A 17051-nucleotide genomic window follows, 5' to 3' on the forward strand; every position below is an offset into this window, starting at 1 on the left:
GAAATAAACTGTTTTAACGGATTGAAATACGCATTAGTTTTATAAAAAAGCTAGTTTCATTATAAAAATCGTGTCGAAAAAAACCTTGTGCACAATATTCGAAGCATTTTTCGTGCACGCCTAAGGGTATGCAATCGAGTGCTTCGTAAGATGTAGCAGTTCAGTTGTACTGTGACTTTCTGATGCTGTGTCAATGTAGCTAAGCTGTGGTAGAGCTGCTTACACCAACGCGATACCACAGACACAAATCATTATGTCGACTAAATCGACTTTGGCGCTATTAACAAGAGTTCATTGCTTTTTTTAGCACACAACAAGCAAAAACTTCAAAAATCGCTTAGAAAATCATCTTAATTAAGAAAACTCATCAGTTCGAGCTAGTTGATGAACAAATAATTCGTATAATAGATAGTTCCCACATCAAGCATTAGAGTATTCACTCAATTCTTACCATCTCTCGAATACTGTCATCATCCATCACAATCTTAAGTACATCGCAAAGTCCTGTTGTTTTGTTAAATATGTTTTCACACCCAAAATATATTTACATTATACACATCGCTATCGATCACGATCAGTCTAAGTTACTGTAACAAAACACTTACTGAGCACAGTTTTCATACGGTATCTATATTAAACTTATCCTTCTAATCCTACTATGAAGCATGCCGGCTACAGGCACGCCCAACAGAAATCACCCTTGCTAGTAATGTATGTAGTAAACGTAATGTCTCTCTAACCAACGAGTCGAGCACGCAGCATCACCACAATCGGCAAACCCTCGCGTCGGCGGAATTGGTGGAAATTTGGAAGCTCAGCCTCAGTCCGTGCTCACACTTAACACACAAATGCTCACACAAACAAGCGGGAAAATACACTGATAAGCGTTACGTTTTGCGGTCACGCTACACACACGCCTCACGGTACGCTACGCTGCCCAAACCTGGGTAAACCAAAGCATTAGTTCTAGGACGCGGCCAACGAGGAGCGCTTTCCGGGGTTTTGGTTTTTAAACTCCGTCGCGTGCGTTTAGATACGTTTCTTTCGGTTCGGCGAGAGTATTTTAAGCATCGTTACGACGGGCGCTTCGAATGAAAGCGAGATGATAAATGCAAGCACGTAGGATGACACCACTTGGCCCAGGTAGACGGTGGTCTGTGAGGAATAAAATTGAAACACGATCAAATGCCAGTCTGATAGAACGTTACAGTGCTCCCGAAACTTACCAGCGCATTGGGAGTCATGTGGATCGGAGAGTCTGACTCCAGGGCGTATATTCGGTTGATGATGGGATGTACCAGATAGGCACAGTACGTCACACGCGAGAACGGATACAGAATCGGGGTGGACAACAGCTTGTTAACCCATCCTCCATACCCAGACGAACACGCTACGATAACCCATCCACATCCAATGGCCCAGCCGGTGTGGCTCAGCGAACTGTACGCTGCCGCAGCCGTTTGTGTGAGCGTCGTATTGTACAGACCGAACAGAAGATACAACATCATCATGGTGGAGGTCACCCATCCCGAGATTACTGTCAGCTGTAAGATACAATCGGAAATATCTCCTTATTTTGAGGAACATTGGGCATGCAATTATCTCTCCACCACATACCAAGGACATCTTGATTTTGCAGTTCGTCTTAAACAGAATCCACCCCACACTCATGCCCACCAGATACGGTCCCAGGCGCGTCCAGGGTTTGTCGTAGATCTTATCAAACAGCGCGAATGGATCGTCCGCATCGGGCATGTGATTGTTGGAGAAGGCAATATAGGCCGTAGTTGCCCAAGCCGATACCATAAACACGGACATCATGGTTGCGGCAAACTTGAAGTGCCGTACGGCAATAATCAGTATCAGCGCACCGATGATGTAGAACTGTGTGTCATCTGCCAAGTACCAACTCCAAAGCATGCACTGAAACCATTGGAAATTGGTTTTAATGGAGAAGATTCGCTACAGCCAGCATGAAAGAACTCACCATCTGCTCCACTGGGAACAGTGTGTTGATGTAGAGTATGTTACGCCACCAGTACTTGGGACAGTTGACGTGATCCTGGGTCGGTGGCTCAAACACCGAGTTTTGTTCCAGATAACGCATCACCACTTCCACTACTCCGAGTACGTACAGGTAGGGGGCAGTCAATCTGAAATGACAATGACCCATTCAAACCATCTTCAAATCTTCCAGAACGCCCCCCAGCACCGATAGTTACCTCACAAATCGATAGCCAACGAGACCGAAGAAGTGGAATGTACCGGCCGTAAACTCGTTCACACCCTTGGTCAACTTCTCCAGCTTGCCCTTGGCATTGGTGCGGAAATAGATGAATGATACCAGGAATCCACTGATGAAGAAGAACGTGTCTACACTGTAAGCGCCGTTCAGGACGATTTGGAACAGGAACTCCTTCTCCACCACCTTCCGCAGTTCCATGTTGTCGGAGTATTTGAACACGACGATCATTGTGTGGCCTGCAGCAAAGGAATGATTAGGTCATCGCTATTACACCATCACTAAACGCTTCTACCTACCCAGAATGACCCACGCCATAGAAATGGCACGAAGTCCATGGATCGAAGGGATGGTATCGTTACCGACATTCTTGTCGCAGATCGCTTTGAAGTTGGTCACCACCGAGAAGGACAGCAGCAACTCGGCCCACAAACCTAAAACAAGAACCGCAAACAGACCACTCAGTACACCGGTCAACCGCATCTCGTCATGCTGGTTAGGAAGGGACGGAGAGATTATGGGGAATTTCTTCGGGATTTGGGTTCTATACCACCAACAATTAGCCAAACTCGTATTAACACACGAATGTACACACAGCGCTGGTTACATTTGTTAGTGAAGCCGTCCAGGAATGCCTAACCAGCGTTCGGAGATCCCGGATTGCTTGCGCACACCGATACACAAGACGGAGACGATCCAAGACAAGGATCCGACCGGGCGGAACTTACTCAACTTGGTTTCCTCCGTTGCGGTCAACTCCACGGCAAGGTTCTCATCGGAGTTGTTATTGTTAACGCTCGTCGGTACCCGGATTACGGTGCAGTTACCTTTGCCGTTCTCTTCCGGCTCGCGGCGCGTCAAATCGTACGTGGTGCAGCCCAACCCGTTCGTCATGTCCCCGGTCAGCTCCTTGCAGTAGCTCTTGATGCGCATCTTGGCTTTGTAGCGACGCCGTAGCACCAGATCGTAGCCGGTACCGCTGATCAGCAGGATAACGACGATCACCGAGAAGATGCTGCCAATAGAAAATTCCGAGCATTTGCATTAAGTCTGAGCGGACACTGATAATAAAGACGCTTTCGCAGGCATCCAAGCATGCTACCACATACAATAAGATCCGGAAGGTGAAGTCATCCCAGAGTGAGAAGTTGTTCAATGTGGGCGATCGCACGCCAACCAGCTCCTGTTCAACATGTCGCCGACTGATGTCCAGCTTCAGCAGTGTTTCAACATCGGCAATGCTGCAAGCACTCGGTAGACAAAGTCCCACAACGACCGTTCGAATCTGAAGGTAAAATAAGACGATGATCAAAAATGATATCCCTCGACGCACTTTCCCCCAATTCCCCAACTTACCGCATTGAATGATTCGGTACCGTTGATTAGGATTTTGGCCATGTAGAACCCAGGCACGAAGGGAGGATTTTGATGCTCCAATTCGGACGATCCAAGGAAGTTCCCGTTGATGTAGGTGATGTCCGTGTTACGACCCTTCTTTTTCGGAGCTGGATCGGACCCACTGTCGTTCTGATAGATGTACGTGCACTGATCCATCGAGCCCGTCCAGTAGTTGTTGCCCCAGAAGAATCCTTTCGTATATTTGCCCGACGAGTCATCCACTGCAAAGGAAAGCGAATAGCTTCATTACACCTAACTAGCATAACGACAGATCACTATTTTAATGGCATTTTTAACCGCCTTCTCACATCAAATGATTGGTTTGCTCCGAGATGCATCATTAACACCTTCATTCATAAAAGTATTTTCTAATAAAACGTCACAATAAACGGATGATAGATGGTTCAACCACACCACACCTCAATGTGGGAACCTTGAGACATCTAAATTGTTCATCGTTTTATTGCGTAAATCAATCATCCCCCGGGTGGCAGGAATACTCAAAGTACTCACCTACACCGTACCGTCTCTGTCAAGCTTAAACTTTGCCCTCTGTCTCTCCGTGACTCCCTACACAAGGTGAAGGCGTTTATCGAAGGGGACTTTACCGTGTGTGACACTAGACGGTGACTCTTTATTGCCACCGGACAATCCTTGTCCACAAGGCTTCCATATGGTCAGACAAAGAGAGAGAGAGAGAGAGAGAGAGAGAGAGAGGGAGAGGTGTTATCGCAACCACATATAAACTAGGAAACCACCTCAAGGCTTCGACTAATTGTCAGCGCGTACACAACTGATAACATATTGAGCCGTTTAGTCGCAGGACACCGGATAAGCTAGACACTGATTAGCATTGAATAACTTAGATTAATTTCGCAAATCAAATCCTTTGCGGTTTAGCATCGAGCCAAACATTTACATCTTTTTGTTTGTGTGTGTTTGTTTTTAAGCCTGTAGTTTGGCGAGTGCATAATATGCACACAAGAACCATCGGTATCTGGTCCGGAAGACCTTGAAAAAACATTCGTCAACAAAGCATTTCGCCTGATTGAATAATTAGAATATCAGGAAGTGTTTCTAAAACACAAGAAGAATGTTATAAAATTCCATTCCATTCCCAAGCAACGATCGTGATAACATCAGAAATGTTTCCGGAAAAGAGCAACCGTTGGACCAGATGTCCTGGATTAGGTCTCAATATTTTAGTCCTCATGTACAACCCAAAACCATTTTTATCGCACGAGTTAACAACCCTAGCCAGTAAGAGGTCAACAAGTTTACCAGTACCGTCTTCTTCCGCTTACAGTCGGAATTCTTATCAATGTCTTGTGATTGTTCGCACCGATGCAAGAATTGTTCGCTAAAGTGCATTCTCCTCTCATCGAACCATCGGGAACATCGTAATGCGAACCAATAGTTGCTGATTCCCTTGAAACAATGGTGTCCCGTAGACCTCGGAAGCCATCCTGAAAGAACTCTCTCGAAGCTTTGCCACCGTTCACTGAATCACAACCGTGCGACCTTACTTACTTTAAAATCCTTTCACTTTCGTTCGCCAAAGTACCTCCGGTAGAGATCATTCTCCGCGAGACCTTCGCCTCCTGGGGGGACCTTGAATGATCCATTCTTTACGGAATCGTCGATCCTTACGCATCCAACTGTCGGCGGGAAGGATTTCTCGCGACACGACGAAATGTCGCGAAATCTAACAACACAAACCCGTTCCAGGCGGCCGCGGATGGATGGAGTTCTGATGTAATGTTCCCTGTCCCGGTAAAGCCACGCGGTGCATAAATCGGTCAGGGGAACATTTCAAACGCTTTCGTTAGCCAATCGGGTCCCCGATCCTGTTTTGCACCGCGTCCATGCCGACGGACGGACGGGTTGGCATAATCGACTTCATCTGCAACGTCGGGGGTTTCTCCCGGTTTTGATTGCGTGTCCATTTTCACTTTTTTATCATTTCACCACCGTGCTCTCCTTAACCGCGGCCCGGTGGCGGCACGAATGCGGGAAAGGAAAAAGTTCAAACACCGCCCGTGTCTTGCGCCAAAATGCAAAACAGCTGTGGCGTTGTGGCCTCGCTGTTGGCTGTTACGCGACCACTACTGACCCATTTACCAACCGGTGAGAAGCTAGAAGAGGTGACTTATTAGGTCTCTCCGTACGGCATCCCCGTGTGTGGGGATTAGCTTGGGTAAGAGCATGGTAATTTGGAGTTTGTTTCTACGATTAGCGGTTGGTCCGTCCGCGGTCTAACGCGATCGTGTACGACAGTTTCAATAATAATCGACTGCCAGTATCAACGCTCCTTCCTCGCTGGGGCAGCCTTCGAATCGTTCGACCCTGTCCACTTCAATCCAGCTACGGTGCAACGGTAATGAGGCTCTCGGGCCTTTACCTTTCCTTTACATAATCCATCCACACATAACGAAAAATACATACAATCAGTGACAACACATTGCAATTGGGAATTAAAAAAAAAAGTGCACAAATGCAACGCCAACCGTCCAACAACTGCCTGCCGTCGTACAGCAACAGAAACTTTCGAAAGCGCACATGCCCTTAGTGGTGTGATGTTTTATCTTCTTGCTTTCCTGTTGCAACCAATCCACGCAGACGACCATACTCAAGGACGAGCACCAAGAGTGGTTTTGTAAGTCACGGTACGGGAGAGACGATGATTTTTCGGGCGCACAACAAACAACAGACATCCCTGACCATCGTTCCTACATGAAGAATTCAGGAGTTGCATTCATTTTTGTTCGCATAAATGTCTATCGCCCCAACAGATGAGTGTGAGCGTGAATTGTAAGCACAGAATAGTCGTCCCTTACGAAAAGAGGACACCTTACATAGGCTGCATAATGCAGCGACTCCTCCGACATGACCAATCGGGAAGGGCAACAACATTTTCGGTTGACATTGAAAAGTTCCATGAAAGGAAAAATGAAATGGGACCAAACATAAACAAAGCCACGAATTTCGGGTGGTAGTGCTGCGTGGATGTTCGTGGAATGCACAATGACGATCAAACGTGTCAAAGCCATACCGCGTCCCATTGTTAGCGGTTCGGCCACTCAGTGAGGATCGTTATGTCGCCCGCTTTCCAAAAGGGTGTCTTCCCCGAGGACCTTGAATGATGACAAACATTCGATGGCAAACCGCCGATTAGCGGAACGTGTGCCAACGTCAATCAAAAGCTGGCACCATTGGCTCCTGCGCCACACCATCGAAAGGCAGGGCGCAGGAAAGTACGCGCACCAGACATGAAATTGCATGGATGTCGAAAAATTCATGGCCAATGGGTTAAATGTAATCGCCCAACGAAAGAAAGCAAGCCCACCGGAGAGCAGTGCTGGAGGTTTAAGCGTTATAATTGCGCTCGTGCGCTCGGGCGTAGTGACACAGATCGTACGAGACAGATTGTAAGTGACCATTGCTTTCGCAATGAGCTTCACACACTCTGCCGAAATTTCTCTCGAGGCTACGAGCTCTTGCTGTTAGACGGTTCAGATACCCAAGAGATGCACAGAAGAGCGAGATGTACAACTTGTTTTTTGGATACAACGTTGGGATTAAAAAAAAAGCATCACACTTCAGCCCAAATTCCATACATTAGCATAATTTTAAGAGCTTTCTTGAATTCGTAGAGGAGCATTTACATTATTTTAAGGGTCACATTGTTAGCCCTTCAGTTTGTCAAGAGCGCTGTGGCGCTGTGGCGCTGTGAAAGAGCAAAGTTCGCATGAGATTTCTGCCCTATTCAAGATGACGACGATGATGGTGATGATGATGACGATGGCGATGAAGCCAACGTATCATACACGCAACACCTCATCATCATCAGCCCACAAACCAGCTCACTGGCACTGAAATCGTCGGATCGTTCATCTGGCGGTGCTGTGACCCGTGCTCCCAACTCAACACCACCTTAAAACAATGACCTAAATTTTGGCTACACTGTTCGCGTCTTCACCTGTGCACCCCGTTCACGTGTAAAGCACGCGAGGGTCCCACCTCTGAAAGATGCCTTAAAAAATGTACGCTCAAGTCGACCCAACTCGCATGCGTTACAGGTGATTGATTGGGGAATAAGACGATACGTAGGAAAAATTAAATTAAATCCACTTCAACATGGGACCAGCATCGTCCAAATACGAAGAACTTCAATGCGGGACCGCGAACAACAAGCGACGAACCTCAAGAAATCAAATCAAATCCGAAATGACATTATTGCATTCCACGTCGCAGTAAATGCACTGCAAGAAGCTTCTTTAGTGAAAGTACGTTAAATACGTAAGAAAATACATCATCCTAACACAGTCGCACCATGCACAGCTCGTATTTACCTAGCCTATTGCCTTAGGCGACCACGTGACCTTCTTTTATCGCGCCAAAAAAAAATAAACTACGAACGTCTCACCGGGCTTGATGACCAGCAGGATAACAATGCGCCGTGCTTTTGACACGGGGGTGTTACTTGTTACCATCGTATCGACAATGACAACGACGTAAACGGAATGATGTCCGTTAAAGCCCACCGTCATCGTTGCATCACTTTCCTAGGTTTGGTAAAGCGATGCGAAACGACAACAAAAAAAACCAAACGATCGGGAGAAGAAAAAAATGAACCGAACCGAAAGAAAATGTGCAGAAACAGGTTTTCCTGCACGGAACGCATCCGAAAACCCTCCGATGGTCAACGGACACACGGATACACACGGTTGCCCTTCGACTCATCTTTCCGCAACAGGATGGGGATTTGTTTGTATTTTACTGTCATAAAGACTTCACCATGTGTCCCCAAGGCACAGCGATAAGCCTTTGCCGATACCTGAGAAACATTACTGGGCGCCCCGTCACTCAAGGGTTACCGCTGTATATGCACCGAAAGCACTCTCCTTTCGTACTTTCGTTTTCACTTTTCGTATTTGGATGTGACGTAATATGCGCACGCGGTTTGCTTTGTGGCCACCACATCCCAGCTGCAGTCGCGGCAGGTGAGTGAAACATCGTGTGAAAGGGAAGGAACAGAATGATGAAGTTGGCCAAATGGGGGAGTGGGGGAGCTTTCGGGGGAGCAGTGTTGTGCCAAGTCAAGCGTATTTACCCCGCTTGCAAGCGATGCCGGTGAAGAAATCGATCGGGGCCAGTGGAAGGAGCTGTATCTGTTGTTACGCATTTGCTATTACGCGCGATCGCGGCGCTCGAGCTCCGATTGAGTCAGCGGCGAGAGAAATTATGAATTCGTTTGTTCGAACTGTGCTCGAGCGGGAAACTACGGAATGGCGAAACGATTCACAGCTGGCAAGAACTGGAGAAGGGTTACGGAGCAGAAGATGTTCCGCAAACACAGCAAATGTCAAACCCCATTTGTGGAGCATGAACTTCCAAAAAAAACCCTATTGCGCCATCACTCTAATGGCCGGAATTGATCATCATCGCCTCGGTAGCGGGTTCACAAGAAGAGCGCGAACCCATCAACAAAGAAGGAAGTGGCCGTACACAATGGCGGATCAAGTGCCCTGACATTCAGCGGTACTTCAACTACCATGGGCGATAGGGTGGGAAGTGGAAACACTAGTTTCACTTTTTATGAGCGATCAGGTTTGAACTTCAAATTGCACCGACAGGGGGCAAAACTGTCCGGCGACAGAGTTCACCACTAGCGGAAGACAAGATGTTGTTTGACCACATTTTTCCGAGCCCGACATCCCGGCGACATTCAGAGTTGCACAAAATTAGCAAAAAATGCACGCTGTTCCTTGGGTTGGAATTTGCAGCAACTTGATGATACTGTGAGGAAAGAAATACGAAACGACAGTAATCGCGCCGGGAAGAATATTCCGGAAATATTCTCATCGCCCCACGAATGTCCTCGGAAGAAACCAGTTTTTGCTCGAAGAAAACACAAAAAGTGACTACAAATTCGCTATGCAAATTTCCAATCTTCGACGCCTTCAACCCGTTAGATCAGACGCTGTGAACCATCCGCCGAGTGGTATTATACCACTGCAACTAAATCGAACAGAATGTTATTGCGATGGGAACGGCTCACACGCGCACAAATCCTCAATGCCTTTGTTAGGAGATGTGCAATTTTTCCTGCGTGATGAAATTTACCGAAAAAATAATCCCTCAATTAACACGGCAATGATTCACCGGCACCGACAGCCGTAACAACCGCACTCGGTGGCGAATGAGGACAGCATACTATATTACGCCACCAATATTGACTAACGGACACTATTACGAGATATGGTCCACGGGAAATTTGTTGGAAGCATTTTACCCATCCTTATATCATCGTCTTTCGTGCTATCACGCTGAAGCTGTTCCACGAGATGACCTTTTGGGCGTAATAGACCACCAGGAAGATCATGTTTGATGTTCCACATGACCTTCAACGATCGAAAAACTGTTTGTCAAACATTATGCTTTTAAATCAATCAAGCAAAAAAAAATACCCGATTGTTATTAGCTTTTAATTCATAATGAGGCGGTTCAACCCCAACCTGTGGGAAACTTTGGTACGTGAAGATTCGTGCACTTGAGCAACAACAAACGAAAACCTGCCTGTGGTGCGAAAACGACAACCTTGACAGTAGAATATCATCATTGGAATAATCACCTGAACTTTATGACCCACACGAGTTCGATTGTCGGATTTGCCTTTCAATTGCAAAGAGCTTACACCCTTCTCACGTGACGTTTCAGGCAAAGCGGGAACCACAGAGGCAGCGGAATCCCTACGGAAACCCTCTCTCGAAGACGCCCCTAGTGTGCGGATTCCACCTGCGGAACACCTATGCACTAACGAATGGCAAGTGTTTGTTCGGTTGCTGATGCGGAATGCGTACATGATCGGTTTCTACATCCTGCGGGGTGTGTTTTGCTTCCCCGTTAATGTCATTACCACTTTATCAGCGTACGAATAGTTCAGTGTTGACCAGTACCACGTACTAATGGGCGATCCAAACAAACGAAATGCAAACATCAGTTGCCAATGGCTTCTAATGGACGGCCTGACCAGCACGGTAGACGTACAGCAGAACGTGCATTATGTTTATTTGTACGGTAATCGTCAGCTTCCCACTAAGTACACCAAAAAAACCCACAACGATATCAGCACTCGAGCAGGGAATGCAGATAATAAGGCAATCTTCCGCAACTCGATATATTGGACTTGACTTGGCTCCGCATTGATTGAGTAATTTAGTACACCGCGAGAAGAAACTTCGGCTTGACATGATTTCTCAAGCGAAGAGGCTAATAGCCAGGACCGAGTCCTTGATCAACCGAGCCTTTCAGGAGTGATGCAAATGACAACGCGCCCGGCAGTAAAAAAAAAGTCATGTTCGATCTTAATCCATAATCACCCAGCTGCAGAAGCTAAGATGAGATAGTACTGGGACCGGCGAGCTTGCCACAGTCAAGAAATCAATCCAATCGACCCTAATCGACCGAAAGTAATCGCTTCTCGTAGCCAAGGGCCATATGCCTCGCAACAGCATAAAGAAACAAAAAATAGCAACAACAATCCAAACACACACACAGAATCCGTGCGAACGCACGTGAAGAAGCAAAACGAAAAAAAACAGCCCCTCACATTCTCAATGGTAGTGGCCAATTCCGATTGAAAATATAGTTTGTTCACGAAATTATGTAAGCTTTCGCCATCATCGCTTCGCCACCCCAGCTGTTTACTCTCCCCCATCCCCGCGGGCTACTCTCTATTGCACCACCCCCTCCGGTGGGGTTGCATATATGATTGTGTGTGTGTGTGTGAATATCAAGACATTTTCATTTCGTTTTTCTTCGGGCGCATACAAACAAACACAACACGGAAAGAGCGAACGAAGCCGTGGAAAGAAAGAAAGAAAGACAGTCAGCGTTGATCCTCACCATGGCCTGAATAGCATTTTCCTTCGCTATCTGGAGCGGGGTGGCGGAGTGAAGAGTGGGTAGAGGGCGGTTTGCTGTTGGTCGATTTGTTGCTACACCATACGCTGCCAATGCCGTCATTATGACATTATGCCACCAAACGCCACAGCCCCTTTGGCTGGTGATCGCCGAGTGACTAAAAGTGCAGCATTAACACTACCTTTCGTGTGGGGATTTGTGTGTGGAGCAGGTATGAGACAGGAGTGGATAGTAAAGGGCATGCGAAGAAAATCACACCACCACCGCATAACAAACAATTCAAAACGAAAAAAAGGGTAACACACATTAAAGGCAGCGGAACAGTAGTTTCGATGCGCGTCATTACACGCGCTACAAATGAAGACGCCGGTGGGCACGGGAAAGGACGTGCCCGGTACACTGGTGGACGGCCACGGCGGATAAGGAAATTCGTTTCTTCCTGACCCAGAAGAGTGGAAAAAATTAAGCCAAATGAATTGGAACGTCCAGCAAGAAGAGCAACAACAACAACAGGGAACATTTTTGAGTGGAAATGTTACTTCTGTTTTTTTTTTCAACCCTTTAACGCGGACATAATGTTACATCCGTTTTACAGGTGTACTTCCAACCCATGCACCAGTGTACAAGGTGTCATTCGGTACGGAATGGACCGAGGTCACACTACCATTCAACCATTCTCCCCATTAGGATGACACGGCAGACAGAAAATAGTACACTCACTCTTTAACGCCCACAGCTTCTCCGTCTGCAGACCCTGCAGATACTGCGTCATCTGGTCGCCGCACTGTCCGCTAAGACGAGGCCGTAGCGTACTCCATCCATTGGCGATGCGTTTGATGTCGAACACGGTCAGCTTTTCCTCGAGCAGTATCAACCGATCGAACGAGAAGTTGACAGTCTGATCCGTTTCTTCCGTGGCGACTGCAGACACGTTCCCGTCCTGGCCGAATACCGGTTGTGGCAGCTGAGCGCCGAAAAGGGTCAACAGCAGCAGTGGAGTTTTCCATCCCCACCAAATCCTGTCACGTTTCATGGTTGTTCTATTCGTGCTAGGTTCGATCCCAACTTCTGATGCTCCAAACGGACTATTTCTTTTTTCACTCACAAAGCTCACGCACAAAAACACAAGGTACAACGAGAAAAAAAAACTCTTCTTCTGGGACACGAATTATGGTGATCACTACTTTTTCCCCCTTGACGTTACGTTACGGTGATCCTCCTTCTCCCAGCACCTCGGCACTAACTCGTGCTGGAACCGGAGCGTGAATGGAAAGAGATTGTTATAGTATTACACAACAACGTGCCTCGCTAGAGGAGTACACACTGGCCAAATCAGCCGAAACTGCAGAAAAAAAATACTCCAATACTATCTCACCCACTACCAGAGCAGATGAGCTCCGCTTAACCGTGGCTCACCGACCGAGTGTGGTAATCAGTTTCGCCCACAAAACAACAAAAGCTCTTAAAACATCTCCAACGCAACTGTTACACTTTTACACGTTTTTTCCATCCGGTCACACTATATTTACAATTCAACTTTTACTTTGTCTTAATCCACTCGAAAAGCCCCCACCGCTCCGCCAGGCACTAAGATTTCGGCGTTACACGCTATTTCCTGCACTTTCTTTTGTCAACAGAAATAATCCGTACGCGGGTGTGTACACAATCGAATCCTTCACCCCCCACTGCACTGGGGTGATGCTGGAGCCTGGACCAAACGACGACGGGCAGACGGGACCGAGCCGAACCGGATGCACAACCTGCACGCCCGAAGACTGCAATCGAAATGACCACGCTGCTTCGAGCTGAACCGCGCGTTTGCTGCGTCGGTCGACGGTCGGCCGTAACGTAACGCACGTAACGTATGTGCGGTGTGTGCAGCCGCAGCTACGATACGTTCGGTTTTCCCTTTCTCCGTCGATGGTGGCACGTTGCAACGAGCCAGTAAGGACGAGAGCGTGCGCTTATTGTCTGATCGAGTGGTGAGCTTGGGTAGGAAAGGGATTATTTATTGGAGATCGCAAGAAAAGACATATCTCTTCATGTGTTCGTCGTCTTCCTGTCGCTTTTCGGGGGTTTATAGCTCTTATCCAGGTCGTTACGATTATATGCTTTACAGAGATAGTACACTACATGTTTATTTTTATTTTGCAACATTTATTTCAAGCCTACTTTACGGTAAACTTTACCCAAAGTTCATGAAACACTCCGACCCAAAGTAACAAACCGATAAGCGGTTGGACTCAAAATTTTAAGCGCGTTTATATGACACTTTATCTTACTCCCGCTTTATTTTAAGAAACTTATTTGGCAGGCTTTATCACTTGAAAATGGGGTGTCTTTCTTAAACACATCTTGAATTGTTGAATTTTATATAGTTTTCTACTACGAAACCTTTTGGTGCAAGCCATTACGCCCATTTTTGAGTTAGAATATATATTTACTTTGGGAACATTGAAGTTTTTTTTATTTTTAAAATATAATTTGCAGATTCTACGTAGAATAAAAACGAATGTAATACAAATTTACGTTAATTTATTGATTTTATTTTATCTTCAGTGGTGCCATCCTAATAACGTCCGCCAAGTAATTCAAAGCCAAAGAAACGTGTCTTTCAAAGAAAATCGTGACGTAGCCTAACAAAGAGCAGACTAAAGTAATATTTGCCTATATTTATGAAAACATTTAAAGTCATCTAAAAAACAATCCCAAATTCTACTTTTGCACGCATACAGAATGTACTACCTGTTTAATACGAAACTACATAAATTTCGTATTGGTAAAATTGAGAGATTTTAAATTAATTTACCTTCTTTCTAGCTCATCTGTGCTGAAAGGGTCTACTTGAGGAGCAGACTGTTACAACACGACCTTGAAGTTTTGCTGCCATCATAACAATCCATCTGAAAGATGGTCATGCAGCTTATATGACTCAGTGCGAAACGCTACACTTAAATAACCAACATATCGGACATTTCAGCGATACTTTTTAGAGGTTATATAGTTTTACGTGTCTAAGTACATATACTCGAAACATTTTTGTCTTAGTAAAATAATGTGATGAACAATTACAACAGCTTTAGTTCTTTAAAGTGTCCCAATTACAGTTTGCACAGCTGTGCCACCACACCGGGACGTATTTGTCCGAGGTCAAGTGCTGTATTATTGTGCCTGTCGGTGCAGAGTGTCGACGACAGGCGGCACATCCACCAACGACGGGAGGGCAAACCATCACGCTGAATGCATAACACGCGCAAAAGAAAGATGACACATCACTTCTTCAACGACCGTCACGTCGAAGATTCGGCGAAAGCAACAAAAAAAGCGTCGCACAGTTTGTCCCATCGTCAGCAATAACAAACCTCCACCGTCTGAACTGATGCAGTGGGAAAGCGCATCCAACCTGCTCGAGCCGGCAATGGTTTAGAACCATTTTACCCGGCCAACGGGTGGCCCTGTCAACACCGCTGAAATGGCGAATTATTATTTAATGTTTAATGTTACGTCACTTAACCTTCAAAAGTGTGTTGTATACGAGGGCGAATGAAGAACCAAATGGGACGAACGGAAATTCTTTCCTCTCAAGCAGCGTGAAGACAAGGATATGTACCTGAATCTAGCACGTGCCTTGTAAAGTTTGAATTCGGTTCAAAATAACCGTTAGCGCGCACGTGACCACCATGACACACAAATAAACGTTCTACCTGCAACATATGCGGTTTTTTTCCTGGCGTTACTACGTTCAGAAGTGTCTGTTCAATAAAACAGGAGGTACGATAGACAACTAGATAGGCCTACTTAGGGGCCACCCTCGACGCAGTATGTCATGGTGTATGGAAAACGCGTCTTACTAAACGCATTAAACAGTGCATCGTTATACTCCCTCTCTCCCTCTCTCTCTCTCCCTCTCTTCTGTCTGAAGCGCACACACTTATATGCTGCAGGTGAGTAGCTTTTTTTTGCGTACACCGCACGCGGGCTGCACACGAAATTCGTACGCTCGTGTGCATCATTTGGAAACCGAAACGGCCATTTTAGTGGCGCAAGGTTAAACCCTTGAAACCACGAATCCATTACGCACGCACTGACCGAATTGTGCGATTCTGCAAGTAGAGTTACTAAGAAAACGGCTCAAAAAAACCCACACATACCCACAAGGGATGCGGATGTGTATCTTCCGGTGTGCTATGCTTTGGAGTATCTCTTTCTTTTTGGGACATTTGGCACATTTTGGGACGCAATCAAAACATAAATAAATATAACGTACGTTGTCGCCAACATTTCCCAAGGCAATTTTGTCTTGCGAATAGCCGCAAAAGTGAAACTTCCGTCTTGGATATCGCCACCAGTTCGAATCGGAATACAATCACTAATCAACTTAATCCCCCTTCCATTCACGCCAACAGTGAAGGAGAAAATTTGCCACGATTGTGCGCGGTAGTAGTATCTGTTTTAATTTTCCCATAGACCATTTTATTATGATAACAAGATCGCAATGCCGGGGATGGCTTGGGTGTCCGGGGAGGGTAACATTTTTCGGCAACTACACCAAACGGTTACGCTAGCGATACTATCAATCGACGCATTTCGAAAGCCCGGGTCTTGTGCGTTTTTGGAGTATGTTTTTCTTTTCCCGCCGTTTTCTTCTTGTCGGTTCATTTTCTACAGTTTTGTGGACCCGCCGTTTCGACGCAGCAGCATTCCGCAACAGCTGTTGATTGAACCGGAAAGAAAACGAGTGAAAGACGGCTCTCGACCGAACCTTTCGGTGGAACCCGAACGGTTCGAGGGTTGGGAAAGAGAAAAAAAGTGATCCAAAATATATTTCACAAAGAAAAAAGCATCATAATAATAAACCTCCAAACTCACTGCCATCACATAACACCGAGGGCTCCACCGTAACCGTATTGGGTACCTGGGTGAAGATCGTTCGCTTCGTACCGTACCACTCCGGGGGCTTTTCTCGCACCAGGTCCGGGTCCCTTCTTCCGGGTGTCGCTGGATGTAAGGAGAAAAGGAGAGGGAAAGGGAGGAACTGGGTTCCTATCCGGCTGGGTGATCCGTTTGCATACACACACCATGTTCCGATCGGGTGCACACTCGAAAATGTTTGAAGCGAGATCGGAAAGAAAACTGCTGCCTAAGCCATCGTTTATGTTTTGTTTCGCAGCTCGGATCAGACGTGAGGAAGAAGAAACTAAATCAATCCCCGCACCATAATCCATATCACCATCCGCTTGGGTACATCACATAATCCCCCGAAAAAAAAGGAAGCTTATACCCGTGCCGCAACTGCCCTGGTACCGTACGTAATCGTATAAATGAAACACTAAATAAGCGATATCGATACAGGCCTACCGGTAACATAACGCGGTGCGTCCTAAGTCACCGGCCATTTTCGTGCTGCTTAGCGTGGCATTCGAGCATTGCATTTCATTGTTTTACTTTCTAAAACCCCGTTTGTTTCAATGCGATACCCAGCCTC

At 46.4% G+C, this 17051-nt stretch overlaps 1 protein-coding gene across 1 annotated transcript; it reads right to left on the reverse strand.

Moving 5' to 3' along the window:
• Positions 1 to 1029: 1029 nt before the first annotated feature.
• Positions 1030 to 12599, reverse strand: LOC128706763 (nose resistant to fluoxetine protein 6). The gene is made up of 10 exons (XM_053801705.1): positions 12287 to 12599; positions 3599 to 3861; positions 3352 to 3527; positions 2971 to 3257; positions 2542 to 2676; positions 2223 to 2481; positions 1988 to 2153; positions 1618 to 1923; positions 1227 to 1544; positions 1030 to 1155 (listed from the first exon to the last, which is right to left on the reverse strand). The coding sequence occupies exons 1-10, from the start codon at positions 12597 to 12599 to the stop codon at positions 1030 to 1032; spliced, it is 2349 nt and encodes a 782-aa protein (XP_053657680.1).
• Between the last annotated feature and the right edge of the window lie 4452 nt (positions 12600 to 17051).

The sequence above is a fragment of the Anopheles marshallii genome, chromosome 2 (genome assembly GCF_943734725.1).
Source record: "Anopheles marshallii chromosome 2, idAnoMarsDA_429_01, whole genome shotgun sequence".
NCBI lineage: Eukaryota > Metazoa > Arthropoda > Insecta > Diptera > Culicidae > Anopheles > Anopheles marshallii.

Bases quoted from the DNA above. Each gene is read 5' to 3' on its own strand.
- LOC128706763 (XM_053801705.1), bottom strand. From the start codon at position 12,599: ATGAAACGTGACAGGATTTGGTGGGGATGGAAAACTCCACTGCTGCTG. The intron at 1,545-1,617 runs GTATGTGGTGGA...TGTATCTTACAG, and splicing joins GCAAAATCAAGATGTCCTTG to CTGACAGTAATCTCGGGATG. The intron at 1,156-1,226 runs GTAAGTTTCGGG...TATTCCTCACAG, and splicing joins ACATGACTCCCAATGCGCTG to ACCACCGTCTACCTGGGCCA.